General features: G+C 39.2%; 1 protein-coding gene across 2 annotated transcripts in view; it reads left to right on the top strand.

Annotated features, from left to right (window-relative positions):
* The window catches only part of Trim33 (tripartite motif containing 33), an 80,346-nt gene extending 74,880 nt beyond the window's left edge, over positions 1-5,466 (top strand). Inside the window, exons 19-20 of one of the 2 annotated variants that reach the window (XM_027393832.2) lie at positions 122-172; positions 252-5,466. In XM_027393832.2, coding sequence (XP_027249633.1) covers positions 122-172; positions 252-464 — 264 coding nt within the window. In that variant the 3' untranslated portion in view covers positions 465-5,466. The remainder of the gene's footprint in view (positions 1-121; positions 173-251) is intronic. The other variant, XM_027393833.2, reaches the window with a different exon arrangement.
* Positions 5,467-13,065: the final 7,599 nt, after the last annotated feature.

Genomic DNA, 13,065 nt, shown 5'->3' with positions numbered 1-13,065 from the left:
GGTTTTAGCAATTTGTTCTCCCTAGTATGGCTGACTTTCGTCACCAATCCTATACAGTTTCTTAACTTTAGAAAGGATTATAATTTCCCTTTTTTTTTTTTGACTCTGGTATCCTTTTTAGATGATGAAAGTTGTTCAAGTTTATGCAGACACACAAGAGATTAATTTGAAGGTAAGCTTTTCAGACCATGCAAACTTGGTGAAGGAATATGCATTATCAATAGGTGAATATTCCTGTCTTTTGCTTGCAGGCTGATTCAGAAGTAGCTCAGGCAGGGAAAGCAGTCGCATTGTACTTTGAAGATAAACTCTCAGAGATCTACTCAGACAGGACCTTCGCTCCTTTGCCAGAGTTTGAGCAAGAAGAGGATGATGGCGAAGTAACAGAAGACTCTGATGAAGACTTTATACAGCCTCGCAGAAAGCGCCTAAAGTCAGATGAGAGACCGGTGCATATAAAATAAAATGACGTGGACTTAAATCAGTTGTTTTTAAAAAGAAAAGAAATAACAGAAGAAGGAAACGAAACAAAACGCCCTTTTATTTAAGTGTTACTGGAATATCCTGTGTACAGTGGGTACCTCCTTAAAGAAGCTGGTAGCTTTCATACAGTATTAGATTGAAATAATGGACACAGAAAACATTCTTGTCAAGAAACGGGGAGAGAACTCTGCAACTTTAAAGTAAGAACAAAGTCAGACATGAAAGAGTTTGAAGATGGTTCTCTGGCTGTTAGAAACCTAAGTGATCATGTGTGTTAATTGGTGCAGGATACTGAGTCAGGCAAGCCTCCGAGGCTCATATTGCATCATGTGTCTCTATTGGAGCACACAGTTACTCAGACAACTTCTAAGCCTCCTCCTACACAGACACCAATGAGTTGTTTTCTGGTTAAAAATCGAGTAGATCAGTTTCCACTTGAATGTCACTAAAAATGCATTGAATCATGCCACTGTATTTCCTCTCATTTTGATCTATTGGGCCTTAGTTATTAAATTGGTTTAAAGAACTCAATGGTAGTTTTATTTTCTACTTAGATGTAGGGTCTAGGAACATAACCATTGATCATCTAGTCAACTTCAGTGGTGTACTGAAATGAATATGATAAACTTTGAGTAGTGGATCACACAGATTGATGGAAGTCATTTCCAGAAAACCCTTCTAAACATCATCCGATCATACAGTTAGTTACTCCCTCAAGGCAGAACATTTATCTCAGAACTTTCTGTACTTGTAAATTAGATTGAGAAGGTGACAACTGACTCTCACCCAGTCTTTCTTTGTACCAGTTTCCAGTAGACCATTATTGGTAAACAGAAATCTGTCAGCTACCAAATGTGTACAATTTTCTGTATTTCACTTTGTCTTATTTGTAAATAGTGAGCTCAGACTTCTGGCAGATCAGCAACATTTGCTGAGCCTGTTTTTTAAGCTAATGTGTATTCTTACTAATGTTCCTATCAAGAATGGATTTGTAATATATGCTGTCTATTTCTAATGTTCACATTCATATTTTGAGGTTCTATCTTATTTTAATAGAGAACAGACTTCTCAAAAAATCTTCAGAAGCAGCTTATTATTGAGATATCAAAATATTGAAATAAACCCGGTGGGGTTAGATTATTCATCTGTCCACCAAGTGGGACATGTGCCTGGACTGGGGGCTTTAAATGACTTAGAAGAGCGAGACCTGTTAATAAATCCTGAAAACGAGCCAATCCCCACTTGAATGGTAATTGGAGTAAACCCAACTTTATTTACTACCTGATGACACAAGTAGTACCTGAAGCAGATAGACCAACTTGATCTGGTTTATTTTCTCCTCTTTGTTGTAATGCTCAAATCAAGTGTGCTCTAGACTGTGTGCGCATCTCCGTTGGATTAAAAGTTGTAGTCCTACTTCTGTATGGACACAGTAGAATAATAAAGTGACCAAAGTAGAATTCAACATCAGAAATGTTTCAGGTATCAGCAGATGTGTGGCAAATCATTTGCCTCTTTAATAAAATCAGTTTAAGCAGTTCAGACTGTAGACTTCCTCAGAAAACTATTTGACGTAATTGTCGAAGAAGTGAATATTTTTAGTGTGCATTGAATCAAATAAAGTGCTCTAAAGAAATTATTATACAGATTCCTTTGGGTTTTTTCTTAACAAGGGATGTGGGTAAAGAGGAGTATAATTTAGGCCTTCTCATTTAAGCTGCACTCAAACAGTATTGATCCTATAACTGCTTCATCTCCTGGATCCTTCTAGCTTCTCTTCCTTATAAATTAAGCTTCTTTAAAAAAAAAAAATGTACCAAACCGTTTTATCATTTTACTGAAGTTTCTCCTTCTGTTTTTTATGAGGGGAAGAAAAATTATTTTACAATATTTTATTTATACCTACTTCTATTTTTTTCTTTTGTATCCATGCTTCTAATTTGTAAGTAGTTGTATATCTAAGGGTACATTTTTGGGGGAGTAGGAGGTTAACTTCATTTTGTGAAGCGTCTGGGCCAGTGTTTATATTTGCTCCTCATATTAACCCTTTACAAAATTCCTAGTAATAAGATACAAATAAGCTCTGTCAAGTGGGGCAGACACAGGTTTTAAGCAAATGTTTCTCAATATTTGAATTCCTGAGAGAGAATATGTTTCCTAGAATCATTCTCATGTTACTTGGGGTTTTTATTTCCTCTTTGTTTCTTTTAAGATTATCAGGTTAGAAGCTTCTTTTATGGTCAGTGCATAAGTAGGCTCCATTTCTGTTAGCAAAGATACCCCTACTGCTGAGGAATTAATTTAATTGCCATCAACAAGCCACTCTTTAAGTAATACCACTTTACCTTTTATAAAGCCCCCCTTTTTTTTTTTACAAGCTGATCATTGTGTTTCCAGACTGCTGAGCTTTAACATGAGTATAGTTTAAAAAAAGTATAAAAACTTACATTTTTATTCAAGTTATCTCATTTCTCTGTTTATATTTTTAAAAGACAAATACAGAATGTCTTTTAAGTCCTGGATGTTTGCATTCCTTGTTAAAGCCTCTATCTCAGATATGGAGAAGAGTCCATATGATGAATCCTTCAAATGGGAATATTTCTTTTTCCCACCAGATAACTAAGAATAAGTGGTCCCATCCCTGTTCTGTTTGCCTTAATTTACCTATCGTACCACTTCCACTGGCTTTATCAGATGCCACTGGTGTCTGAGGACTCTAACCTGGTTGGATTGTGAACCTAACATGCAAACATCAAAATGTTATCATGGAGCTATGGTGGAGCATTAGATCCCCTGCTGAAATTGCCCCCTTTGGAATCAACAGGTTGTGGGGTTTTGCCCCCCCCCACCACTAGTGTTTCTTACAAGGGAATTTTAGGTTATTAAAAGTTAGTTTTAATTCTTTCTTATAACAGGTTTTGAGATTTTTTTAGTTAATCCAAAGACATAATGATTTAGTGTTCAAATTATAGGTTTATCAATTACCTCAGCAGGTATCCTGCCACGCAATTTTTAGTGAGTAGTGTTAGTAAGCCAACAGATTCAGAGGTCTTCCAACTATGCTCTTAGGTTGTGGCTTACCACATGTTACTAAACAGTCTGTTGTACCCAAAATGGGGAGTAGATGCTTTAGTTCCCCCTCCCTTGGCCTTTACTTCCGGTACCCAGCCTCTTTCACATATAACACATAAAGTATAATTCCATTTCTTCTTGTAGCCAGCATTGGATTGGATCAGTAAGTAGTTTTGTTAATAGAAATTTAAAATAATAATAATAAAAAAAACCTACCCACCCTAACTCCCTGAATTAAAACAGCTTCTTTGGGCTGGGGAGATGGTTCATGGGTGAAAAGCACTATTTGACAAGCATGAGGATCTGGATAAGTAAAGGTGGGTACAGTAGTGTCCAGTGCGCCTCCAGCAAGATGGGAGGGCAGCAGTGGTAGAGCCCTGGAGGCCATCAGCCAGCTAAGCTGGCGGATTCAGTGCTGAGTCCTCTCGAGGATGGAAGGCTAAGACTGACACCTGAAGTTGTCCTCTGACCTCCACACATGCACACTAGCACATACGACCTCACACACAACATATGAGTGTACACACACACATGTCCTCACACACATCGCTTTCACATACAACATGCAAGCATACACAGCTCCACACATGCCCTCACATACAATATTCAAATGTACACACCATTCTTGCCTCCTTACTAATTATCTGCTGAAGGTGATTAAGATTTTTAAAGGTGTATTGCAGTTTGATTGTACACCTTACCTGGATTAACTTCTTCCAGTTAATGCTTCCTTGATAAAGCAATAATGCTGCTTTGAGTCTGTTGCCTAATAGCATGTCATAATCCTCTCCTGGATGGTGATTTTATATAGGAAAGTTTGTATGCATATCACCCAATCTATCTTTTAAAGAATTAAAAAATTTAAATGTATGCTGGAAGTAATGACAATATATCGTGGCATTTTATTTTAAAAAATTGGGGAAAAGTTGCATATTTTTTTAAAAGTAGCTGTTTGAGTAAAAAAAAAAACTGAAGGTACTTTTTTAAGGAAAAAAAACTTTATATGCCACAGTTTACATAGACATTTCCAATGTCAGCATTTACTCTTGGGTATAACAGTTTCTTTACTTGGCTAAATGCATGTTTTACTTGATCAGAAGTGCATCTATCCCATCTTAGTTACTTCCGTTTCTTTACATGGTCCTTTATATATTTTTATTGTATCTAGAAACTAAATTATCTTCAAAAGTAAGTTGGGTATATTTGTTAAACTACAGAATGTATACAATCAAGGTTAGCCCTTTTCTAGCAAGTGTTATTTAGAAACTGAAAATGACCATTGTGTTTCGTTCAAATTCCTATGAAGGCAACAAAATGATTTTTAAGTGCCACAATACTCCATTCAGCTGTGGCCTAAATTTCATTCTTACGAATGAAATGCATGTCTGCTCCTGATCTGAGAAATGTAGGCATTTTATTGTGTTTTAAAGCGGTGAAACATGGGTATAAGCCTATAACACAAGGTGTGCGCAATTGGAAAGCCTGTTAATTTTTCTATGTAGACATATGCACACACTAAAGGGTTAAAGTCACAGCCTTACTAATTCCTTGCTTCCAGTATTTCAACTGGTCTCCTCCTCGTTACTACTACTATTATTTTTGCACATAGTTAACTACCCTTCAGAATGATTCTTAAAAAGTGCTGTTTCTGTGGTATTCTCTAAATGATCATATTTAATTTTTTAAACAAGGTAACAATTTCTAATTGTTCTGTTCCTGTGTTTTTTGCTGCCGTGTAATAAAAGCAAGCTTTTTCTTTTCCTGGTTATTTAATACATTAGCTGCCTGTAAATAATTCCTGTTACAATGCTCTGGAATGTGTTGTAGATGTTGTATTAGATTAGTTTGAAGCCTTGTTTAAAAACCACATTGTTTTGGTTATTTCTATTAAATTAGAAAATTGCAAAAGTTTTCAAATGAATTTCCTTTCTTTTTGAGACTTAATTGCAATTCATTGAATTTTATGCTCTGCTAGACACTGGAGAGATGCTTACCTTCCCTGCCTTTCAGTTGTGAAGGTTTTAGATTGTTAGAAAAATGGTATTGTAATCAGGGTTGTCACATAAGACCTGAGTGAATCATGGGGCATAAATAGTTCTCAAGAAAGGGAGAGATAGTGGTGGTGTTTTGGCAAGAGAGAGGATAAATCGGGTTTAGCCATAAGAAAGCCATAGAGAACTCTGTGTAAGTTGTTAAAAATTGTGTGGCATGAACTCTGCTGGCAAAATGAATAAGGGGGATGGCAACTGTTCCTTCTGGAAGTTGTCACCTTGGCCTTTCTTCAGTTAATACAAAGCTTAAGCACACGAATGACCAAACGAAGTTGTCATTGTTACCCTCTGTAGATGGGTTTAATGTAGTAGATAAAAATGGGTTATGGTCATGCATTGCTCCAATTTTGCCATTTTGCTTTTGTGGACCTAGTCAATTGGCGACTGGTGAGAGGAGAATGAACATGTCTAGCTCCTGGGGCTTATATTTGGGAATCAAGTAACTTCTTAAGAGTTTATTCTCTCCACATTAATTTCAATACCCAAGAAGAATTTTAGTTTGAGACCAGCCAGGACCACATAGTGAGATTCTGTCTAAAAAACACCCCCCTCCCCCAGACAGGGTTTCTCTGTGTAGCTTTGGAGCCGATCCTAGCACTCTGGAGACTAGGCTGGCCTCGAACTCACAGAGATCTGCCTGAGTCTGTCTCCCGAGTGCTGGGATTAAAGGCGTGAGCCACCAACGCCTGGCTCAAAAACACTTTTGAAAGAGAAAAAAAATTCTCTCTTAGTGATGAAAAAAAGCCTCCCACACTAGACATTCTAAATCTTTCCTCAGCTCTTACAAATTGATAAAAGTTTATATTAATTTAGTTATCTGTCAACTTTGAGAGTACAACTAACAATCTTAGAGACTAAGAACATAGAAATAAAAATGTAATGGAAGTTTTTGTCTCTATTTTTTCCCTTTTTATATTACATAGTTTCGGATGATGATTAAACACACCACTTTTTGGGCTCTCTCTCTCTCTCTCTCTCTGTCTCTCTCTCTCGTGTGTGTGTGTGTGTGTGTGTGTGTGTGTGTGTGTGTGTGTGTGTGTGTGTGTGTGTGTGTGTGTGTTTCTCACTTGTAAAGATGGTACTGTTAGTGATCTGGAAAGACAGTTATATTTAGTGACATTTGTTTGTGACAGTATCCCAAGGAAGGAACCCATATGGTATAACATGCCTCAAATGTTGGGTAAGATTGATTTAAAAACTTTATTTAACAAAAAACAACTTTCTTTTAAAAATATTTAGATGAGTTGTAAATACATTCAAAGTTCTACAACACCATTGATGGAACATTTAATCTCAGTCTATAGTAAAATGAAACTGGAATGTGGGGGCACCTATAAAACCTGTATTTTTTTTTAAGATTTATTTATTTACTATGTATACAGTATTCTACTTGCACACCAGGAGAGGGCTCCAGATCTCATTATAGATGGTTGTGCCAGGTCTCATTATAGATGGTTGTGAGCTACCATGTTGTTGCTGGGAATTGAACATGGGACCTCTGGAAGAACAGCCAGTGTTCTTAACCTCTGAGCCATCTTTCTCTGGTTTTGGTTTGGTGGGGTTTTTTTTTTATCTTTTTATTTATTGATTGATTGATAGATTGATTGATTGATCCTTAAGCTAGACTTTAACTCTTGGGGCAAATAACTCTCTCATCTTTGACACCAGAGTAGCTGGGACTGTCAGCCTATATGCTGAATCCAGCTTGGATTGATTTTTGAATTACTTGAGCATGGCCACTAAAGATATTTGAGGGACATTTCAGAAGGTTTTTGTATGGACTCTTACATGATAATGGAATACTGTTCGATTTTCTAAGGTGTGACAGAATATCTTTTCCCTTTGGAGAAGCATGTTAAAATTATTGGAACTCTGATGTCATCTTTTTGCTCATGTTAGTAGTTATGTGCCCTTGTGTGTACAGAAGATGGTACTTGATGCAGAAGTAGCAGATAACATTTGTGAGTCTTGGTAGAAGCCAGATGAATATTGTAGTGGTTCAGCACCCTCATAGTCTTGAAAATCTGTATTTTTTTTAGAATATTCTTTGACAATATCATACATGAATATCTGGATCACACTCAGCTCAATCCTCCACTTTCCTCCAGTACATCTGCCTCCATTTTAATTTGTTAAATACCACACTGATTCCAGTTAGTGCTGCTTGCATGTGCTTGGGTGTGGTGCCACCACCAAAGCATGAATAGTCTACCAGAGACCTGAAGAAAGATGGCTCTCTCCCCAACCCCACCCACCCAGCAGCCATCAGTTGCCCCTAGCTCCTCAAATAGGCATGGGTCAATCCTCGTGCGTCCTCCCATCCAGGCAAGAATGTCAACTAGCTTGTGCAGGTTATTGTAGATGACTGAGTTCATGAGTGTGAGCCTTGGCACGTCCAGGAGCTAGTATTTCACAGCTTATCTTCTGGCTCTTACCATTCTTTGTGCCATCTTCTCAGTGTCCCCTGAACTTTGGAGGAGTTGATGAAGATGTCCCATTTAGAACTGAGCATTCACTCAGCAGTCATTCCCATCACCTTTGACCAGCTATGAGCATTAATTTAATTGAGAGAAAAGCTGCTCTGGCCAAGACTGAAAGCAGTACTAAGTAAGCTTCAGTATAAGCATAAATATTTACAAGGCAGTTTGACAGCATGTCCATTTAGAACAGTAGTAGTAGTAGGTTCCCCTCGAAGGCCCATAACCTCTTCAGCCATGCTACTTTGACCATTTTTGTAGTACCAGCTAGGAATTTTCTTCTAAGGAACAGGCCCCATGTCAGACAGTCCATCACTGAAGGAAGTCTGGCAGGAGCTCAAGCAGAATCTTGAAGCAGAAACCATGGAGGAACTCTGCTGGGTCACTCACAGGTGCATGCCTAGCTAGCTTTCTTACATAGCACAGAACCGCATGCATAAGGGATGGTGCCTCCACCTTGGGCTGGGCCCTCCTCCATCAAGACAATCTGTAGACTGATATAGGCAGTTCCTCAATTAAAGCTTCTCATAGATGAACTCTAGGTCACATCTAATTGGCAGTGCTAACTATGACAGTTGTCTCCATAACAGTCATTCCATTATTGCACAGTAGGCACATCTTACCTGGCAGATGGTTACATAGCATTCAGGCTAGGTACAGATAAGATATTTTAGTAGAAACCTTGCCTAGCATGGTGGCTTGAGTTCAATCCTTAGTACCACATAAATGTGTGGTGGTACAAGCCTGTAATCCTAGACTAGGAAGTAGAGACAGGAGGATCAGAAGTTGAAAGTCATCGTGGCTACTTAACTTTGTTCATAAGACACTGTTGAAAAAATTTTAACAGCTCAAAGGCTTGCTCATGGTTTGTTTAGGTTGCTTTTTTTATTTAACACAGGGCCACCTACCCAGAGGTAGCTGGCCTTACCACGTATCAATCACGTGGTAATGATTCAAGAAAATGCCCCACAAATGTGTCAGGTTGATTTAAAAAAAAAAACAAAAAAACCAAAAAAACAAAACCCAAACAACTAACTAACCCGAATGGGAAGCTAGTGAATAACAAGAACCTTTGAAAACTACTACTGAGAACAGCCCCGGTACTATGGTTACTGGATATACCCCTCAGTTGTAGCATGCTTGCTTACAAGGCAAGCAAAAAACAACAAACTCATAACTTGCTGTGTATAGTAGCATGGTCCCGTGATGGGAGAAACTGAGGCTGAGGAAGAAAATGTCTTGCACACAGGTGTTGTAAGTCAGCCTGGGCAACATAGTTAACCCTGTCTCAAACAAAACAAAACCACCAAAAACTATGCTCTCAGAACTAAAGGAAACCAATGAAAAGGGGTTAGCACAGATATAATGACACTGCTGTATCAAATGAACAGAGAGGCACATTAGAGAGTACTAAATTGAAACTCTTAACTTGGTGACAACTTTAAGGACACTAGCACATCCAGAAAGGAGAGAAAGGAAAAGAAAATATATTCAAAGAAATAATGGGTGAAAAGTCCCTAAATTTATTGGAAAACAGTAACACCTCCAGGAACCTGTATGAACCCCAAATGGGACATAAGCAGAGACTCACAGATGGGTCATGTAAAAAGAGCAGCGAGAGAAAACCATTATTTAAACAGTGAAGATGGGCTAGCAGGTACTTGTCTGGCCTCCAACTTGCTATATTTGGACCCCTCCTCTTCCTCACCTCCACCTGTTGATTTTACAGAGGCATTTTCTTGATTGAGGTTCCTGTCTCTCGGATCACTCCAGATTGCATCAAGTTGACATAAAAATCAGCACGACCTCATTTAGTTGGATAGAAAACAGCTGCACATCACTAAATCTAACAGATAGCTGTAGGATGGTGTGCATTCCAGAAACCATAGAATATACTTTCTTTTCAAGGGCTAAACATGCTTCAAGAGACTGTATTACCCTATAAAACAAACCTCAATGAATGTAAACCAAACACATTACACAAGCACATATACATGAACATGCAATACACACACACACACACACACACACACACACACACACACACACACACACACACACACACACACAATGTGCAGCCCCAGTTGGCTTTACTCTTTGCTGCTTTTGTTTTGTCTTACACGGAGTCTCATTATATATAGCCTTAACTTGTCAGGAACTCATAGAGATCCTCCTGCCTCTGTTTCCAAAGTGCCAGGATTAAAGGCATGCACCATGACACCTGGCATGCTCTGTTTTTTCTAAGTGCTAGGGTAGAATGGTGGCTTTGCATGCACTAGAGGACAGCTCTACTGTTGGGAGCCGTACAGTTTGGCATTTTTAGGCCAAACTTGGCATGCCATAGCGTTATAAAACTGTCTTTTGATTATAAATGGCTTCTAGAAGCATGAGCATCCAGAAGGAACAACATGACCCAGACGTCAATCCTTTGTTCCAACCATAGGCCCACTTATCTAGGCAACCCTTCCTCGTCCCACCACTTACCTAGGTAACCCTCCCTCTCCCCACCACCCATGAACTTTTTACCCTGTCAACATCCTCCTTCTATAGTTTTCTAACATCCTGCTTAAACTAACACCTGGCTCTTGGCCTCTTATCCCCCTCCTCTTTGCCCCATACTATTGACTATATAAGCTAGCCTGGAAAAAATAAAATTTGCCACTTGATCAGAATCCTGTCTTGTGGTCATTCTCTCAAGTCTCTTGTCCCCATTCCCCTCCCTGGATATCTTGCCCTAGGTTGCTGTCGCACAGGTCAGGGCAACTACACTCTACCACTAAGCTGCACCCCTCAGCCCAGCTTTATTGCTGAATTTCGTCAAACACAAGGGTTAATGATAATTCTTCATAAATACTTTGTCTTTTATAAATATTTGAGAAAATATCTTTGTGCTTATTGATTAGAAGAGTTAATATGATTATGATGACAGAAGAAAGGAATGGTTTAATTCATTACATGTGGTCACTGTTAACCCTGATGGGGGGGAAAAAAGACTTCTTGAGAAAGACAGTGCCAGTATTTCTTGTGGATGTACATAACTTTTCAAGGAAATGCCTAGTTTACAACCTGCCAGCCAGATGTGTTAAGGACAGACTCATTCTGACTTCGGGTCTCTACTTCACAGAGGCACTCTTTTCTGACTAAGATAGTTTCCCATGGGCATCCGCAGCTTTTTTTTTTTTAGCACCCATGACAAAAATATCCAGACTTACATGATGTCATTATCCTTTATTCAAATTCATAAGCCTCTAGATGACATTAGACAACATTTATTAAATGGTTTGTGCTAGGCACTATTTGAAGAACATAGCCATCCTCCTAATTCCTTCTTTTCCTTCCTCCCTTCCTTTCAACAAGGTCTCAATATGTAGCTCTAGATGGCCTGGAACTCAATATAGAACTGAGGAGAACCTTCAACTCTGAATCCTCATGTGGCTGTCCCCCAGATGCTGGCCATTCCCCAGATGCTGGCTTCACAGGAATGCACTACCACAGCAAGCAAACACTGTGAGCATTTCCATCTTCCTGGACAAACATAAGGGAGTTTCTGTTACCAGCATCATGTTACAAAGAAATGAGATCTGAAGGCTTAGTTTGCTCTAGGTCTTAGTCTTAATGGGTTTGAATCTGACTTAGGGTTAGTTTGGCTTGGAGTCTGTATCTTCAACCATTGTGCTACCCTGCCTATGGCACACTGAATCACTATTAACTTGGTATGAATTCACTTTTCTGAGCATTCCTCATGGCAACTTAAGAACATATCCTGGGATTAGAATGACACTCCAAAATGAGTGTAGGTCTTTATGGGGTTGAGACAGAGTCACACACTCCAGTTCTCCTGACTTCAGTTAGTGGCCATTGGCTACTACTGAAGCTGCCTCTCAACATGCTGTAGTTTGTGGCTGAGTTGTCTACAGTGCCACTAGCTACTTGGTCTGTGGCAGGGTGTGACCTCTGATGTGCTGTGCTGCCATCATTGGCCCTTAGGTGCACACAGCCCTACTGTGTCTTTTGTTCCTCTAAGCATTCCAACAAGGCATAAAGAAGTAGTTACCCTAAGAACTGAACCAGCCCAGCTTGGGCCTCCCATTGTGCACCCCACATTAACTCATTCCAACATGTCTTCTAGCCCATAAAATTTTATTGCTGGCTCGTTGAAGCCATGGCAGTTACATCCTCTTTTCATAATTCCTCGAGGTATAGCAATGTTTCCATCTTGCTTGGTTTGAAGATGTAGTCATTCATTTTCCTATTTTAAGGCTAGGATCTTCATTTAATAGAGAAATGAACATCTGTCCTCTCTCCTAGTATGGAGAGGACTTCTGAGACGGACCAAAAGGCACATGTAACAACCACCTCAAGCGCCTATAAAATGGGGGTGACGGAAGTGTTTTTAACAAAGTATGTATTTAAGGGAATGGTTTCACAGTCTGAACCCACAGAAGTTCTGGGTAAGAGCCAACTGCTTTGATGCAGATACTGTTCAGTGGTTAAGAAAGCTTGCTGCTCTTGTAGAGAACCCAGGTTCAGTTCCCCGCATCTACATAGCAGCTCCAATCTGTAACTCCAGTTCCAGGGGATCCAGCACCCTCTTCTCGATTCTGTAGGCACTAGGCATGTACACAATGCTCTTTGACAATGCAGGCAAAATATTCATACATATACTATCAAAATTTTAAATAAGGTTGTGGGACTATTACAAGAGGCCGTGATGGTAGTACCCTCGTAAGCAGTTGACATTGGATGACTGTGCCACTGGTCACCATGTATCTGTTTCAGAGGACAGGAGGAGGACTGGAGCAACCATGGCCTTGAAATAGACCTTCATCCTTGAGGAGTATGATACCTCAGACTTCCACTTGCCTTTTGTCATGGTGGGTTTTGTAATTAATTAATTAATTAATTAATTTTGAGGCAAGATCTCTCTATGTAGTCCTGATTGTCCTGAAACTTGATGTGTTACAATAAGTCTTTACGCCAGA

This window comes from Cricetulus griseus (assembly GCF_003668045.3).
Source record: "Cricetulus griseus strain 17A/GY chromosome 1 unlocalized genomic scaffold, alternate assembly CriGri-PICRH-1.0 chr1_0, whole genome shotgun sequence".
NCBI lineage: Eukaryota > Metazoa > Chordata > Mammalia > Rodentia > Cricetidae > Cricetulus > Cricetulus griseus.
This window is presented reverse-complemented; position numbering and strand designations above follow the sequence as displayed.